Here is a 19,235-nt window from a genome sequence, read left to right on the forward strand (position 1 = left end):
GGATCCCTCCTCTTTGCTCATCCTGAGGTTTCTTCTATTTTCTCCCAGTTAAAGGGTTTTTTGGGGGGTCTGACCTTATTCAAATTGATGGCCTACAGATAAAAGGGGCTGTATGCTGTACAAATTGTAAAGTCCCTTGAGTCAAATTTGTGATTTGCGATAGTTGGTTATATAAATAAAATTGACTTGACTTAACTTGACCATCTTAAATTGACTGTGGATGTATTTCCCCACAGGGTGTGGTGGGTGATGCAGGGGAGAGGGGGCCTCCTGGTCCTGATGGCGATGAGGTGAGAACTCCCGTCTTCTTTTGGTGGTTTTAGTTATCTTCTCTTTTTTTGTCCTTTACTTTTTTTTATCTCAGCATGCTATTCCACTTCTCTCTTCTCAGTCAGGATCTCCACGCTTGTCACTTTCCTCAGTCATCGTGACTATTCATACAAGGGCACAGTGCAAGGCTATTTCCTGGATAAACCTTTTCAGATTCATATACATCCATAAGTAAATTTGTGTTCTTTTTGCATGTAGTTTAGGCCTTTTGTCCCCACAAATACAAAAGTATTTATGGTGTTTAATACAAAAACATCCAAAAAACAAAGCAGGTAAGATTGAGACACACATATACAGTATGTTTCACACCAAGTCTGATGCAGATTTTTTAAGAAAAATAAAATAAATTAAATTTTATGCGTGCATAAATAAACATGCATGCATAAATAAACTGGCCTGACATTACTAATCATTTTGAGTTTTTCTTCAGTTGTCAGGGATATAAATTATTGAACACCCTTAACAAATTGATTTAATGGGTTATAGACATAAACAAGCTTAGTGGTTTTTCCACCCTATAGATTAGCATATGAAAAAAAAAATTATGTAACACTTATAGTGTTTCCATTGTAGCGTTGGGAATGTGGAATGTGCAATACTGTAAGTGTCCTGTCCTGTGTACTTAGGATGTTGCTGTGATGTTTCACAGGGGCCTGTTGGTGGGCTTGGCATTAGCGGCTTTCCTGGCCTGAGGGTGAGTATCAGTTTTGCAATTTTATCATTTTTTATTTATGTGTTACATTTCTCATGCCTAATAGACACTATGTTTGATCTGTCATTCACTTTGCTCACAATTCTGCTCCTGTCTTGCCTTGTACTTGTTTCTGAGATTGCCTGTCTGTCCATCTTTATCTCTGCTTGTCTATCTCTGTGGTTAAATTGGGGTTTTGGGTGATGAATAGCAGGATGTGCTATGTTGCTCCACAAGTGATGAATGTGAATTTTCATGCAGCCAGCTATTTCTTGGTTAGACTTGTTGTAGCATCTGGGCCAGGTTTTTCTGTTTTTAATGGCAGTAGTATTTCCTCATTGTTAATGACTAGCACTACTGAAATCTTTGAGTTGTTTTAGGTGATTGCCAAGATTATATTACTGATATTTCATGCACTGTCAGAGCTTGGCTGCTGGAAAGGCAATAAGTAAACTACAGGGACTCAAGAGAATATAAATTGGGCAGAATTCAAAATCAAACTGTCTTGGCCTCACGACATAAGTCCTCAACACTAACTCCACGGGTACAACGGTGCCAAAAAGTCCTTAAGTCCCAAAAAGTTTTTGCAGCTGAGAAGTTTAGAAGAAGAATTGTTCTTAAATTTTGGCAAATTTCCCAAATGTATGATGGTGCAGGTGTATAGAGAGTAGAGCTTTGACTGTCACTGCATTATATCAATACAAAAGTTAATAAGACACTTTATATCATTTGAGTCAAGCTCATTAACATCAACCATTAATCAAGCAACTCTACTGGTGTTAAACTTATTCTGTTCTGCCTTAGTCAACAAAATTAGTGAATGACAACTCCTCAGTTATTAATGTTGATCCAAAAATTGATCCATGTTTCATGGTCATTGTTCACTGTTGGGTACAGTGAAGATACCTTATTTAAAAAGACACCTGTGTTTAGCTGCCAAAGAAAAGTCATTCACAACTCTTGTACTCAGCTTTGGTAATCATCCAGTGTGTGCGGTTCTTTGAAATAATCATTGACAGGACTTAAATGCTGACTTCATAGCAATTTAGGAGGCTCTCTCTCATCACCGCAGTGAGAAAAAATATAGACTGTCACAGCCCTAATAACGAGCATGCTGTCTTGTTACCGCTGAATGTACAGCTGTTAAGTCTGTTAAGTGTTCACAGAGGCCTCTATAACATCCCTACATTCATGTCAGCAAAATAGATAAAACTCTATACGGCACCTTTCTTGTGCCATCATTTCAAGCTTCATTTACACTGGTTTGCTGTTCTCATACCATGGGGATTTATTGGGGTGCTTGAAGGGTCACTCTGTGTGGCGCTAGACACATCTGGATGGATAGGGTTTCCTTAACCTTCACCTCAGCTACTAGCTGTAAGTCAACTTTACTACTGACGCAGTCAGACATTAATCTAAGACACTAAGTATGTTGTTTTTACGTAAACAAGAGTATTATCATAGAGAGGAGTACACGTCTAGAGCAATCAAAACATATATAATACCACAGCTTCAAAGTAAACCCCATCTGAACTTTCCACTATGTCTGAATATTTTAGTTTTATTGCGTGTGTCATTTCATAGTTGCAAACTAATGGCCCAGCTTATGTAATTGGTCATGGCACTATGTGTTGCTGTAAAGGTTGGTAGCAACATCTACAAAAGCAAATCATTGTCACTCCAGATTAACTGAAAAAGAAGTTGGTAGAAAACCTGTCCATGTGTATGTCTTGCTCCAGAGATTTAGCTAAGGTTGCAAAAATGTCGTACTGTTGATCTCAGGCAGACCTGACACACCACAGATCACTTTGTATGCTGCAGAGAGAACAGGATGTGACACAGACAATCAGCAGATGTGCACACATGCAGACATGAATGGCATGCACTACAAATATATGCATACAGGTATCCCATTTTGTCTACATAACATTATAATGTAAATCTGGATGGAACCAAAGCCCCTTGTTTATATCTGAAAAGATACTGTGACAAAAACTTGACAGTGATATTTGTAGCAGAGTAGCTTTGGTCATGGCACAAACAGAGTCATATGCCTGAAGGCACCGTGGCACTAAAACCTCATGTGGCCAGATAAGGGAGCCATTTAAGTTGTGAAGCACAGACATGACGTGCAACAGATTGGTGTGTTCACTTCCAGCCTGTCTTCTGTCACCCTCTTCTGTGACAGTCCCTTCTCCAAGTCATCTCCCTTTCCTTTGATTACTTCTTTATTAGACTATTACTTTGATTTGTGTGTTGTTTTTTTGAATACATAGGTCTTACTAAAGAAAAGTTGTACAGGTCTGATCAGATTAAGCTTCAGTGAAGGTGTCTCACATATTTTGTCACTTCACAGTTGCATCTGTTCTCAAACTGTTTGATCATGTGTAGTTTGGCTTAAATTATTCTTCACAAAACCAAAACCTAAACAAGCAATAGATTCATAGAGCCGGTGACAGGATCATGATTTGCATGTAGTGTAAAATTATTTGTAGCGGACATGGCAAAACTACAAAGTTATATATTTTTATACAAAAATTACTCCCAAAACAATTAGAAACAGAGAAATTAATTATTAATAATTAAAGTTGATGTAGTGATTGCTTGTCTTTACATCAACAAATTACTGCTAGTAAGTACTTTTGAGTAATCATACAAGAGAGCCAAAATACTTACACCTCCTTAATCCAGTCTTTGATGTAATTCATATTTAGTCAACCTTCCAGCTGAGTGATTTTGACACAGAAAAGATCTCACACAGAACTTTAATTTGACATCTAAAACTCATTTTCACTTCCCAGTGTCAATCACACCCATGTGGATCTAGTTGTACCCACTCATTTATTGAAAGTCAATTACACAAAGTTAAACCTTTAGTTAAGTAATCAGAAAGAGCAGTAACAGAGCAGCAAGTGTTCTTTCAGGAATGCACTTGATGTCTGTGCCAGTGTGTGACTCAACAAAATGTGATGCAGCCAGACACCCTTTCACAGCCTGAAAGAAAAACAAAAAAGGGTTAGGTGGAGACAAAAATAGTTATTTGAAAATTTATAGGTGTTGTTTTGTTACTGCTTCACCACACTTACCCTTTTTTTAATGATTTTCATGTGGTGTCGTGAGGCCTGAGTACAATGTAATTTAGTTGTACTGGCATGTTGTGTGATATAGTGTAGTGTATGATACATTGGGTACTGAGGCATTTTATGTTTAATTGTTTTTTTTCTGAGGCTAAAGTGGTTGTGTTGAAACAAGGTTTACAGGAATGCAACAATCTGGTTTTCATCAAATTACTTGTGGCTGGGAGATAATAGTTTGGATGATCTCTAACCACCTGGCAGTCAGGCTCCGTCTTGACAGCGGTTTGAGCAAAGGCTCCGTGTGGGATGTTGATGTACCAGAGCGCTTCGACTGGTCTGGTGGACACCAAAGTGTGGAGAGAAGGTTGTCTCTCTCAGCTTATCTCCTCCTTTCAGCATGTCATTTTTTTCATGTGTTTTCTGTTGAGTGCCTCTTTTAATGGATCGCATGTGATTTGTGTCTGTCCTGCTGCAGTACCACAGTAGAGCCGCAGCATCAAACACCAGCCTTACAGGGTCCAGATGGACTTTTAGTTTAAGCCACATGTCCTGTGTGACATAATATTAAGCCTCCCACTCACCTCTCACTTACCGCAATTTTTATTTTGCATATAGGCGAAAAAGACAGATCGACTATTTTTTTTGATAGAAGACAATACTTTGATATAACATATTGAGAAAGGAGACGGCAAGTTCAAGATTTCCAATTGTCTTTGTATTCATTGTTATTCACTATGCTTTTCTTCAACATATTAATCACGACATACTGTCTTTGCTGCTGCTTGCCTTGGAACAAATGCTGACAGAGGCTTCTCTTCACCTTTACTCCTTTCTCCTTAAAGCCTTTTCCACTGTCAAAAAAAAATCCCTCAAAAGAACAATCTGCCTGGTTTTCTTCATAAAATGTTTACCACAGTAGCAAAGGAATTCATGTCTAAATTAAAGTTTCTTTCAGGAAATTGGTTAGCAGAGGTGGTAAGCACTGCTCCCAGCCATCCCCAAACCAACTTCAGCCTAGTGTCTGACCTGCTGCAGCGCTTTTTTTTCACACATCAGCACCTGATTGTGAATGATTGTGAAGTTTGTCTCTACCTTTCTCAACTTGTAACATCTCAGAATCTTTTCTCTTTTTATTTTTTTCTCTGGACATTGCAATGTGTTGCTACTGCGAACCTACACTGTTATTGATCAGTGAACTGCCTGCTTAGCTGATTCAGACACGTCCTGACATGTCAGAGCCTGTTATCAATGTAGTTACTAGATGGCAGTTTAAACAGTCAGCATACTCTTTAAATAATGTGTGATGCAATGCCACTGCTCATCTAAAACGCTGCAGAAAACCCTCTATATATAACTTGGTAGAAAGGGTGCATTTAGTCAAATATGTGTTATACGTGTGAATAGTATATATGTGCAAGTGCTTGCACTTATCATCACTGTCACCACAACATGATTGCTACTGACAAGGTAATAGCAGTCAGTGAAAACCACCCAATCGGTGGCCAACTTTACTGCCTGCCTGCTTGTAAAGAGTATTTTTCAGTCCAGCCACACATTAGTCCAGCCACATATTCTAGCCATTCCCACCTCGCCTCAGGCAATTAGAGTGGATGTTGTGGGCTGGCAGTGGTGAGTAGGGCCAAGGCCAGAGCTATACAAAACAACTGGATACACTGCCAGCATGGCTTAGTTCTATTGTAAAGTTGTAAGCAACAGGAATGCACTGTGTAGGAAACAGCAGATAGTGTCCGTGTCAAAATATTATCTTTGCCAAGAAGAGATCAGAAACATTTAGTGTGAAAAATGCCATTCATTGTCAAGCAGCAAACCTGGGCCAGTATCAGAAGTGTGTGTGTGTGGGTCTATTTATGATACATAATTGTGTACCTCCTTCTCTCCACAGGGGGACCCGGGGCCTGAGGGGTTGCGAGGACTGCCTGGTATGGTGGGACCTCAGGTAGGCTAGACATTGGCTATTGCAAATGCTCTAAATTTTAGGAAGAATACAACGTTGTTAGTTGTCAAATTAAACCAATGGAATCTGCAACTACTGTATTTATTCATTTCTCCAGTCATATATGTTTTTTACCACCATAGTCGATGTGTCAAAACCAAGTCATTATTATTGTTTATTTTATGTTAATGAATGTATAATTAAATGGAATATACTGAGAAAATGATTTAAATGGGATATTTTTTCTTACTGTATTTCCATACTGCATTCTTCACTGCATTTTGAACTTGATTGTAAAGGTGCTATATTCAAAATTTTATCATTAGTAAGTTATTGCCACATTGATCAGAGACATAAGCGTAATTGGCAGCCTCTAGCAGCCACTGCACTTACATTCTGCACCACAGGCTTGGTGGAAATATGGCTGTCAGCATGTTTGGCCTCTTAAACACAGTCTATCTGATGTACTGTATATCAGGCTGATAATAAAGTTCTGCGCATACAGTATATTAATTTTGTCACTAGGAATCAAATTCCTTAGCCTCAACTTTTATCATTCATCATCCTCTTCCTTCTTGGCTCCCTGCTTCAAAAAGAATTCTGTCATTGAACTCACTGAGGCTTTAATTATATCTCATTGATCCCTACAAATCTTTCCCCTTTCCTCACTCATTCTTTTACTTTTCCTCCTTCCTCTCCTCTCTCTGTGTTAGGGCCCAGCAGGACGAGCCGGCCTGCCTGGATTGAAAGGTGATAAGGTGATCTAAATATTTATATTATTGCTGTGTATCTGTGTGTAATGTGTCAGTAGCCCAGCTCACATTGAACTTATTACAAGAGATGCTGTACAAATGTTGTTAACAGTCACACAGCCACTAATACAAACTCAAATTCAGTATCATGGTGGTAGATGGAATGTGTTAGAATAGAAGTTAATGTTAAATATTGATATTGCTTCATAATAGCCAAGTTTATTTGCAAATGGTCATTTGTTGCTGCTTGTCTTGACAGTTAACAAGTTTTGTTGCATAATGTGTGTTTATTTTTTTCTCATTAGCTTTAAATTTACCTTGAATACAGAAAAGAGAAGCCTGTACATGCGTATACTGTATCTACAATTCATGTGTCTCTCAAGTATCTGTGGTCGTGTTGTGATCACCGTGGCAGGGTAGTGTTGTGTTATATCTCTGTATGATACTGTGAAATTCAGGGTGAAGTGGGACAAAGGGGCGAACCAGGAGAGATGGGGTACCAAGGCGATAAGGTATGCCTCCTGTCACACAAGTTTGATTTTAGGGCACACAAATGCACACCATCTGATAATAGTGCATGCAGCTATTATTACCAAAAATTAAAAAGGTCATTCAAGATTTTATTCCCACGCCAAACAGTTATGACCTTACCTTCTAGTAAAAGTAAACGTAGTAAAGCAAAGAGTAAAGATTCCAACACCATACTATGACATGTGCTACTTGATAATACTTTTGCAACTAATGCCTTTTTTTGTTTTTCCTTGTTTTAAACATGTATTTTCCTCCTGTCATGACAGACAATTGTACAATAGCAGAATCTATAGAGACACAATTGTCTTTGCTAAATCAGGACAACATTAATCAAAACATTTCCACAAATCAGAAATGCATTGTGCGTGTCTGAATGAGTGTAGATGTTGATTCATTAATCACATGAAGTCATCATATAATGCTAGTTCCGTGTGAATAAGGATTTGTACACACAAGCACATCCAGACATGCGCTCGGTTATATGGAAATGGATGAAAACAAATACACACACCCACATAGGGTGTGTAAGATTAGTTTAAGAGTGTTTTGTCTTTATCTTTCAGGGTGCTGCTGGTGCGCCCGGTCCTACTGGTCCAAGAGGAAAACCTGGACCACCGGTATGTTGGCGTATGTGTGTATGTGTGCATTTTATAAAGGTACTTACAGCTTTTATAGACAAAGACAAGTACACACACTGTACCACAATGAGATCTGCACTCTATAGCTCATAAACTGAAGCTAGTTTGGTCACATTCACAACACATCCGCTTTATCTGATACTTGGTGGATAGTGAGCCTCAATAAGGGAAGAAAGAAGTGGAATAAATGTCTGTAAGCTGCAATTTGTTTGCTTATCAGCAGAAACAAGCTCAGATCAAGAAAAAAGATTAAACATTGGGAACTTCCCTTCTCGTTATTCAGGATGTACTGTAAACAAGACCAGATGTTGTCCTTTTCCAGAACACCTACCGTAGTTTCTATGCAGCACCAGCTGTTGCTATAGCTGTTCACCCCATGTAATAACCAATGTAATCACCCAATATAATGACAAGAAGATACATTGTACTAACCTAACCTAATCAATTCACTATTGTTTTAGCAAACTGCTTTTGTTTGTACCATGTGAATGAAATGTTCACAAGCAAAAAATAACTTAATCCATAGATTTGCCACTGAAGCTGTACAACATATTCACACTGTGCACAATGTAGATAAATGCAAGAAAGCATTACTTCATATGATGTGTGTGTGAGAGAGAGAGCACCATTTAGTGTTAGGGGTTAAGTGACCTGAATTAGCCCTGATGCCTGATAACATACCAAGTATTTGTGCAGCACATTGTAACTGATCAGTGCTCAGATTGTTGTTTCCTTTATGCTCTGTAACCGAGTGTAAATAAGCTGCTGTTGCATCATATCAAAAGGCTCTAAGAACACAGTGTGTCATCACATTAAGTCAGTAATAGCATTTCTCAGATCCACTATGTCAACTTTACCCGGTCACTTCACTGACTGTTGAAAGAATAACATGATGAAATGAAAATATAAACATTAATCTGTGGGGTGATTATAGGTGGAAGAATTGTTTGAGGGAAATCAGAGACAAAAAAACATGATAGTTGAGGTGAAAGAAGCACAGTTTCTTATTTCTGTTTGTTTTCACGTGTTCTCTTTATTTTAAACAGGGCAAAATTGGTGAGATGGGGGTTCAAGGACCACCTGGGCCTACAGGACCAGAGGTATTCATTCGTATTCAACTCATCATTTTATTTTTTTACCAAATTTCTCAGAATGGAGGAGCAGGAGTTGCATGCAGAGAGCTTCACAGAAAAAAAAGGGTTGTGATTTGTGTCCAGATTTGTGACAGACACATAATCATATTACCAATGCTTTGTGTTAAAAGGCCTAATGCTGATAAGCTCTAGGCTACAATAATTGGTAGCTCACTGTGCTGTAAGTAAGCAATTAAAAGTAATAATGTACAGTCAAGGTTGATCTACAGTACATACTCTACTTGGGGTTAATGATGAAACTTCACTGAAGGTCGATTTGTAATTCCTGAGGACATGTTTCATGTATTATTTCAAAATAAACTTGTTTAATGTTTTCCTTTGAAAATGTTGCTGTAGGTAGACAGTCAGAAAACAAACAGAAAAAAAGAGAAAATTAAAGCTTTTGTCAATGGAAAAGATAGTGGCATCATTTCCAGATAATATTACTTAAAGGTTTCTGCAGTACTTCAGCAAAGTGTACTATGCTGTAAAGATGGATTGTGAGCAAGTCCAAACACAGACATGCCTATAAAACAATCATCGTGCTGTATCTTTACTTTCCTATCAGACTGTGTGCAGTGTGGTGGACGCAGGGCAGAGGCAAGGCTTCTTTTATAGATGCTTCCACCAAAGATTATGATCAGATAAAGGCATTAGAGAGATACTGAAGTCATGAAGTTTGAAATAGCAGGTCGCTGATAAATGCAGACATCGCTATAACATACAGTATACGTCCTGTTTTGGCTACAGGCTGATGTGACTTTTTGTAGTTGAAAATGAATATATAAACAGATGCAAAAGAAACAATTTCAACTACTATGCACTGCCCCATGGACAATCAAGAACAATACACTCATTAACATATGAGTCGAAAAACTTAGTCTGTCCATCTTAAATATCTTGACACATTTTAGCCACATTGCTTGGGTTTCATGGCCCTTAAATAATGATCCCTTATGATGTTGGAGACTTGGTGATCTTTCTGGTCAGGTCACTATTTCAGCTAGACCAACACTTTGATCCATGACAAAGGGTCTAAAAATTTATGGGAGGGATTACCATGGAATTTGCTGTAGAAGAATGAATTATATTATTTTCTTGATCCCTTGACCTTTCCTCTAGTGCCTCCATCTGGCAAAAAATCTACTTCTATTCAAAAAATATGAAAATCTTGTAGACAGCACAAACGGATGTATTCATCCCTGCTTCCCCAGGGACAAACAATTCACATTTTAGACACTCCCAAGCTTTTATTTAGCACTATCATCAGGTCAAATTGTGAAAAATTTACACAAGATACTTAATAATAGGTTACCGCTATATTTTCTGTGGCTATTCATGGTAATCTGTCACCAATGAACATTGCATTTCCTCTCATACATCTCAAAATCTAATGGGAGATTTGCTTTTACTGTGTTACAAGTCTGATTCAGCAAACCTTTTTAATTGGACAACTTGTCATAAATTGCTTATTTGAGCCTGATGAATGCCACCTGCAAATTACCATTTAAGGCTGCTTTTTCTGCTCCTTTTGTGGGCAAATTTCATTCAATTTTTTTTTTTTTTTTACCAAAGATTAAAAAGAAGAATTTTACAACTCAAAGCTTCAAGTCCCACTGTGAGAAATCAGCAAACAAGTTTAGCCATATGCAAATAAAAATAATAAAATCTAAAAATCCCTCAGTAAATTTGCATTCTATAATAATGATCAGAACAGAATTTAAATTTTACATTAACTTTGTTTTAGTTATATATTTTATTTTTGTCTGGACCACTTGTGAATTTTGTTCATACTTAAGAGAAAATTCTAAGTATGAAAAATTTGGTGAATGCCACAAATTCCCTTAAATCATTCATACATAACACTTAAGAACAGAGTGTTTCTTGCATGAGGCCCAATGTTCTTTCACTTTGGTCATTAGACAACCTTTTGGTGAACTTATGACATTAAAAAATTTCACTTGCATATTAGATATGTGAAAATATAACAAGGCAATTGAACTACCAGGTCAATGACATTTGCTGGACATACAGTACCAGCCACTCAGAATCGCTGCCCCCGGCTATCTGCCAGCCAGCTGCCAGCCAGATATATCCATTCAGTCCATTCAGATAAGCAAGGACCTGTCACGGACCAGCAGGCAATTCTAGGTGGCTGCATCTGTAACTCTTTACTTTAAATGGCCTGTATTATTGCGATCCTGAGATTGGACATAAAAACTGTTGAAGCAAGAGGGCTAAAATGCAGTATGTGATCCATTCCATCCAATATTGTACTGAAAGGTGCCGCCTACGGGGGGTTGCTTTTGGGGGCATACCTGGCCTGGAGTTAAATTATTTGTACATTATTATAACTCCATAATTAAGGTATGTGTAATAGAGATGCCAATTAAGTCAACTCACTAGCTCCAAAACATTTGATATTCATGTATGACATCAAAACTACATTAATAGTTTGTCCATTGTTTTTCCTGTTCTGGCATCTCCCCCAGCATGTCTGGGTTTTGGATGTAGAATACCTCTCCTTTAGTCAAAGAGGTCCTTGGTGATGCTGCAAAGTACACGAAAAGCATGTACAACATGACCAAAGGTCACATAGGCCCAGCTAGCAGGTATATTTTCTGAAATGAGTGATTATGTCATGACAGGCGTGCCTGAAGGTATTCAGCTTCTATCAGCCCAGTAGCTATCCATCACTATCTTTACATCAGTTTTCTATAGGCCACACCCCTCTGTCTGTCTGATATATTATTAATGCAAGATGCCTTCAGTGGTTTTCAAAGATGAGCTGCTGTAGCACATTGATAGGCGTACTCAATACCTGCCATTTCAAGTACAGTATAATCCTACCCCTCCTGTAATGTACACAGCGATACAAAAAGCTGATTTAATGTGTGGAATCAAACTTAACCAATAGGTCATGTGACTCATGACATGTGAAATAACTGTCTCCTCCTGTTTTCGCAAGGGGTTTCCTGGGGACATTGGAATACCAGGGCCCAACGGTCCACCTGGACCAAAGGTACAACAACATCTCTCTATCTTGCTCTCTGTCATTGTCCTTCTGTCTCTATTTCTATCTATCTATTTCATTCATTCTTTCTGTTGTGTTTCAGGGTTTGCAGGGTGCCAGAGGGCCCCAAGGCCCGCCCGGGCCACAAGGAATACAGGTGAGATGATTCAACACCCACCTTAATTCAGTAGGTCTACATGGTTATGACTCAAAATGTCAAAGATACAGAAAAGTGGAAAATGCGGCTCATCAAGGGATTTCCACATCTTTAGTCTAAGATTAACTAATATAGCCCTTCTCATTTCACATCTAGTCATAACTCGAAAGAGTTGCAGCTTAGATCCCAGTGGGAGTTTTTTTTTTTTTTTTTTTTTTTTTCTCTGCAGTGTCTCTTGAGGCACGTTCCACAGGGATAAGTCATGATTCCTCATTGGGTGCTTATAAAAACAAGGCTGAAATTTTTCCAGACTTGAAAAAGGAACAGAAGCCTTTGGCAGGTGTACAACACACACACACACATACACACACAGACACACACTTTTATATTATGCTGAATGTTACAGCATTGGCCTGGCAACCGCTCACAGAGATGTAGAGTTGGCCAGTGTACTCACACACACTTTTCCTGGGATGGAGTCACAGCACCTCAGTCAAAGCATTCTCAATTACAGAGACAAAGCTTCAAAAACTTTGATACCTAGCATAGACATGTAAAGAAACAGTACATTAACTCAGGCACTGTACTTGAGTACTGTTATTTCCATTTTGCAAGAATTTGTGAGACTGCAAAAGGAAGTATATTTTTAAAGTGTATTACATTTATCCAGAAACTTGAGTGGGGGAGCAAAGTGAATCCTTATCTGGCTCCGCAAGATGAGCTATCATCCAAAAAAGGGAATCGCTGTTAGTAAAGAGTGATAAAGAGGTTTGCATGGCTTCGTGCAATGTTATATCTCTATAAAGAAGAACAGGCAGGTGAGCGGTTGAGACCTCTGATGTTGAGAGTTTATGCAGATGGAATTGTTACTTCGTGTGCATTTGTTCGTGTTGTTTGACAATGCTGCCTGGTTGTTTGCCGTGTCAGCTGTATTTACTCTGCTGTGCTGCGGACTCTGCTGTGTATATGTGAGAGTATGTGCGTGTCCATGTTTGTGAATAATTGTGTATAATGAACTGTACTTTGTGTCTGCAGGGTGATGAAGGACCACTTGGCCCACCTGGCAATGCTGGCCCTACTGTAAGAACTCCCATATACATATAAACACACAAATACACACATAGCCTTTTTTAGGTGGTTTGAATGATATAATTCACTTCGATGTCTTATCAGGAAGCAGCTGGGATGAGATGTGACAAACATGTTATGAGCTTTAGTATCTTTTGATCATTATGTGTGTGTTTATGTGTGTGTGTGTATCTTGCTGCCTGTCTTTGTAGGGGAGACCTGGAAGGAAAGGCTTCATAGGTGAACCCGGTCCCGACGGCCTAGATGTGAGTCTACTTTCTTATTGTACTGTATTGCTATTATGTTAATAGATACATCTACTGTACTTGTGGCCAATTTAAAGTTTAGGTTTGTAAATGCCTCACAGGTAGTTCTGTAAGAATATATCATTTCACAATATTGTGGAATACAAAAATGTATTAAATACACATTGTGGAGTTGAAAGTGGATCACAGTGTCAACTTAATCATATCAATTATGCCTCCTAAAGGATACACATTGTTTTTGTTTAGAAACTATAAACAATTCATAATATTCAAAATTGAAATTACACAATGTTCATGATTGCTGCAATATTGACCTGCTGATCATTTATAAAAACATCTCAGTGTCCTAAGAGAAAAAAATATGTTTATGTGTAATGTCTGTTAAAAAAGCTTTCTGCTTGAGAAGGAATAAATTATACATTTTCTACTGTTATAGTTTTTTTCATTCAATATTTGTTTAAAATAATACATGTAGTGAACTGTAAAACCTGTCATCATCCCAAACTAACCATATTGCAAGACCCTTATTCACAAAAGATTTTAAATGGTTCACGTCCAGTTTTAATGTGTGTCTTAAAGAAAGTAAGTAGATTTGTACGTAGATAAGCTTTTTCATATGTACATTACAGCTAAATTGTTGTAGTGTTGTACGTACCATTTTTTTTCTGAACCAACTGCCATGACAAATTATAAAAAAGTTGAGAAATAAATGAGACAGAAAAATATGCCTGTGTATTTGTTATAATACATTGAGACGGGCCTATATTTTCTTCTCTTTGGCTTCTTTCCAGTCATGTTAAAGACCTCTCATTCCAAACAAAAGTCAATTATCTGCAATGAGCACTTCTATACTACCCATACTCTTAGTTCGGATTCATTTTACTTCAGCAAACCACAGCATTCCAGACCTTTTCCTAAACTTATTTGATTGGCTGTAATTGGCTTTTGAACCCACCAGAAATGCAGTGCCATGATCACGACATCATGTGTTTCAAGGTTTTCTCATCGTAAATTACAGTCTAATGTTTACCTCTGAGTGTCAGTGTCTCCATGTTTTTGACCTACTTATAGTAAGCCTAGACTTACTGTGCTGTAAACATGCTCCTAATTAAGAGAGAAAATTATTTCTTTTTGGGCATCATTATACATACTGGCAAACCACAGTGAGAAGCAACAGAAAGTTTCTCACAGTCTCATGCAGTATGTTATGTGTGTGTTCCTTTTAACACATGTAATATCCTGTGAGTCTTGTGCCAGTAGCAAGGCAGGATGGTGGTGGAAACCTCTTTAATTACAGGAAACTAACCAGCGCACTGTTTGATGTTTTCTGCTTACAGGGAGAGAAAGGGGACATTGGAAATGTTGGAAAAATCGGACCACAAGTGAGTTGCTTTCACACTTGTAATGTACAGGACTGACGTTAAATAACCGTCATCCTGCTGTGGATTAGTACCTCTTCATTAAATCCCTCTTTAAACGTGTCCATGCACATCCTGTGCTGTAGGTTTTATCAGCTTCAGTTTCTGTTCTTCCTCAATAGTTTGCTTAAAGATTCATGTACACATTAAGATAATAACACAGTGCTTCTGCAATTAAATGAATGAAATCCTTCGGTGTGGCAACTCTGGAGGAAGTTGCAGGAGCCCTTTATGATGTCTTTCTGTTCTTCTGACCCACTTTTAATGTTAAAAGAAATTTGGATCCCATCCCAATACCAAATAGTGTTTTCATTATGGAATTGGCAGAACACCACAGTAGAAAAGTAGGAACACCATCAGAGATCCTCTGTGGATGTGACCTCATTTGGGTTGCACATTTATGTGTCAAACCCTGCCAAAATGTTTGACGTCTGTGGTTGCCCAAGAATCATATTTATCGTACATGTTGTCAGTGCATTAATGACTTAAGTAGAAAATGTCTTTGTCCATCAAGTGGCTTTGCAAGTGTCCCAAAACATCTGTGTTTGGATTGTTTCTAAATGAACCAATTAACTGCAAAATCACAGTCTCTCTGTTATACGCTTCATTTAATCCTTTATATCCAACACAAATACTACAGAAAAAATGTTGGGGCATGTTTTCTCTTTGTAAAATCCTGATATGCTCACGACTACTCTGAACATTCAAAGTATGTCCTTCCTTCTGGGAGGCCCCTTAATGTTAATATTTGCATTCTGTGCATAGTGGAGGCAACCAAGCAGGCCTTGTTGGACTGTGTTGCTGTAGTGCACATATGAGAGGGATTAAGCAGTTACAGAGAAGAGAGCCCTTTGAAGCTAAGGAGGAGCCATGGGGCTATGCAGAAAAAAAAAAACCCTCCAAAACATATGGGGGCTCTAATGAATGCCATTACATCACTTTACAAATAAATTGGATGTATAAGACCTAAGAAAGACTGTTGTTGACTAGTGCAGGTTAACTCAAGAGTCGATGCAAGGAAGCCTTAGGCCGCCTGTCTTCACTGAGTGCCCCTGTATCACCATGAGGCCTCCCATAAAGTGTTTGAAGTGAAATTTTACTGGAGGTTTTTACAGTGTAATGTATTTTAGCCAATTTAGACTGGCTGCTGAGTGTTCCATTTTAAGTCACTCTCCAGTCCACAGCTAATAAAGCATGTATCAGTCGTCAATTACTGAAGGCAACCACAGGTGTGCTTTGAAATATAGTTCACATGTCAACCTCTGTGATCTGATTTTCTTGTTAGTGACTCGGTGTGCACTTACTGTATATGCATGCACAAGAAAGGGGCACGTGAGAGGGAGAACCTTTTTGACCCAGGCTGTATTTCTTCCCTACTAACTGTAAGGTTAACAGTTATATCGGTACATTTGTAACCAAGGCAGTGTCTTAGAAACCAGATCACAGTCTAAACAATTATGTAAAACCCCCATGTCAAAGATCTTGCCACATGGAAACCCCTTTAAAACCATTTCCTACTGTTAAATGATATAGGGTACCACATTTTTCCACTTCATGTTCCAATTAAAGGATTTGAGGTCAATTTGGAGAACCAGTTCCCTTGCCCGCAGGCTGCATCCTCTCACAGACACTCTGCTACTAATCCATTGCTCAACTTCTTCACTTGCATCCAACAGTATAATACCCTTTAGGTGATGATACATGAGTAACATTTTGAGACTATCTTTCTTTTTAGCTGAGTTAGGGAAAAGCACATGGAACAAAAGCTCTTTGTGTATATCTTAGTGGTCTGTTTCTTCTCTTTCACATGGCCTCCCTCACTGTCAGTCTGTTATGCTAATCTTTCAGCTTCTTTTTGTCTGTCTGTCTCTCACTCCCTGGCTCTTGCTTTTCCTCACATTCACTAGACACCATAGAGAGATACAAAAAAAAGGGGTTTGGGTTCAAATATTTTAAAGTAAGAAAAACAAAAAATTTATACTATATGTGACTGAAGTAAGAATAGCAATCATGTAGAGTGTTGTAACTTGTTAATTATCTGATTATACAGACACATATCATTCTGCATGCATGAAACACAGCCGTGGAAATTGGCCCTCACAGCCAGAGACAACCACAGTCTGACCACGCTGGCTTTTGTGGTTGGCTAGAAGTGAGACCATGGTCTGTAACAGGGCAGTCACATGAATTATTACAATAACACTGACATTCAGTTAGATTCAGATGTTCTGGTAGCTTACATTGTCCCAGTTGCTTAGTGTGCGCTGTGGTGCAGCATACTAGCAGTATTATGTCTTTAGTCTGGCTTGTGACTTGTGTATGTTATCACTTCTCATGTAATTGGTCACTCTTCATTTTTTATATACTGTACAAAGTTTTCTTTTTTTAACAAATACAAACACAATGATAGGGTTTCAAAAAGCACAGACACACATAAGTCTTACTGTTGGTCTGCTGCTCCAGATTCTCTGGAGAAACTGGCATCGGTCCAAACCACAGCCCCTCTCCCAGATGACTAATCTGGAAGTGGTTAAACTCCTCTGATAACTCACATATTTGCATTAGCTAGTGTTTTCCCCATGAGGACTCCTTGACTAAGTGGTGTGCATCTTTTTGGAGCCCTAAGAGTTACTCTATGCTGTTAAATGAGCATGCGCCCAGTAATTCCCAATTATTCCTATTGTCCTATTGTATTATTCTTGCCTCTTGCCAGACAACATAGATAAGTTCCAAGAAGTAAAATCATTGACTCACAAAGGCTTCAAATGTCAGGGTTGCAACCCTTTTCTAACTTTGATAGTTCTTTGTTTAATAATCCCTTATTATCAGTTCCTTATGGATTATAAAGACACAAGTGGAATCAATAATAGTATGCTATAGTTACTGGGAAATATTGATTTATAATCTACATTTGCTTAGTTTGTCTTTCTTTGCTTAAACATGAAATGATATTACATCTTGAATAAATAAAAAATTTAAGATGGAATTTAGCTTAGAAGTGTCAGGCACTTCAGGGGTCAACTCAAGTAGCCCCTCCTTTTTGCTTACGTAAGCATTGCATTGTAATCTATGACCTCTTGCATTCCAGGTGCCATAACAGATTGGAAAATAACCCTTAGATGAATGAAGATCAGGTCCCCACATTGATATACTTTCTCCTGATGAATTTGTGAATGTTTTCTCTCCTCTCCTCTCATCTCCTCTCTTCTCCTCTCCTCTCCTCGTCTCTACTCTACTCTACTCTACCCTACTCTACTCAACAGGGTCCAGTAGGCCTGATTGGGATAGCTGGGGTGATAGGAGTTCCCGGTGAAAAGGTAAGACGTGTGTTTCTCTATCATTAGGCTGTCAGTCAGCATCAGTTGGTTGCTTGTCAGTGGCAGACCCCTGTAATTAGGGCTGTGTTAAGCAGCCATGACTGGAGGCCCCAGAGGGCCCAGAACACATGCTTAGATAAACACTCAACACTCTCACATCCACATCAATAACAATATTGTCAAACCTATGTCGCCATTACCGCCTCTCACCCCTCTGCCCCTTTGCCGAAGCAAGAAATTTTAAGGTAAATGCAAGAGAAAATAACAACTTAGTAGCTGACAATCCTCTTTAGACAAATTGGCCTGTCACTGTCTGGCTCTGAGAGACCTCAGATAAAGTATGTTTGATCCTGATTGCTGTCATTAGATATGTGCTTTGCGGACATTCAGTATATATTACACAATTGCTATCAAAGGGGGAACGTACCACACAGGAGTGAGTCATGTAAAAATTCTCATGATGTATTCTGGTAAGGCCCTGAGGCTTTCTCCATGTCATGCTTCATGCTACATTGCCTCTCAGTTTAAGAGAAAATGTTGCAAGCGCCTCTGCAACCTTCCTGCTTGATTGAAATGATTGTTGATTATTGGCAAGTCCTCTAAACAGAAACCCCTTTTTGCCAACCCCCTTCCATTATCCCCTCCCCTCTGTCTCAAGCTGTTCCTCTTTCCTTCCTATCCAGAAGCTCCTTGTGTGTCAGAACATGTTCTTGTGATGGGAAGCTGTCTGCTTGTCAGACTTTTGGTTGTCCTCGCCTCCTCTTATGTAAAATCCTCCTTCTGGTTCAATCTGTCAGCACCAGCCATACCCTGACAGCCCACAAATTCCTTTCACATTATATATATGTATATATATTTAATTCAATACTGCCATCAGATTTACAGACCCT

General features: G+C 38.6%; 1 protein-coding gene across 1 annotated transcript in view; it reads left to right on the forward strand.

Moving 5' to 3' along the window:
* Nucleotides 1–19,235, forward strand: part of LOC137187469 (collagen alpha-1(XXIV) chain) — a 99,411-nt gene that overhangs the window by 43,830 nt on the left and 36,346 nt on the right. The window contains exons 13-25 of the mRNA XM_067596367.1: nucleotides 237–290; nucleotides 980–1,024; nucleotides 6,002–6,055; nucleotides 6,766–6,810; nucleotides 7,263–7,316; nucleotides 7,899–7,952; nucleotides 9,020–9,073; nucleotides 12,075–12,128; nucleotides 12,223–12,276; nucleotides 13,312–13,356; nucleotides 13,557–13,610; nucleotides 14,948–14,992; nucleotides 18,292–18,345. Coding sequence (XP_067452468.1) covers nucleotides 237–290; nucleotides 980–1,024; nucleotides 6,002–6,055; nucleotides 6,766–6,810; nucleotides 7,263–7,316; nucleotides 7,899–7,952; nucleotides 9,020–9,073; nucleotides 12,075–12,128; nucleotides 12,223–12,276; nucleotides 13,312–13,356; nucleotides 13,557–13,610; nucleotides 14,948–14,992; nucleotides 18,292–18,345 — 666 coding nt within the window. The remainder of the gene's footprint in view (nucleotides 1–236; nucleotides 291–979; nucleotides 1,025–6,001; nucleotides 6,056–6,765; nucleotides 6,811–7,262; nucleotides 7,317–7,898; nucleotides 7,953–9,019; nucleotides 9,074–12,074; nucleotides 12,129–12,222; nucleotides 12,277–13,311; nucleotides 13,357–13,556; nucleotides 13,611–14,947; nucleotides 14,993–18,291; nucleotides 18,346–19,235) is intronic.

This window comes from Thunnus thynnus, chromosome 8, assembly GCF_963924715.1.
Source record: "Thunnus thynnus chromosome 8, fThuThy2.1, whole genome shotgun sequence".
Taxonomy (NCBI): Eukaryota; Metazoa; Chordata; class Actinopteri; order Scombriformes; family Scombridae; genus Thunnus; species Thunnus thynnus.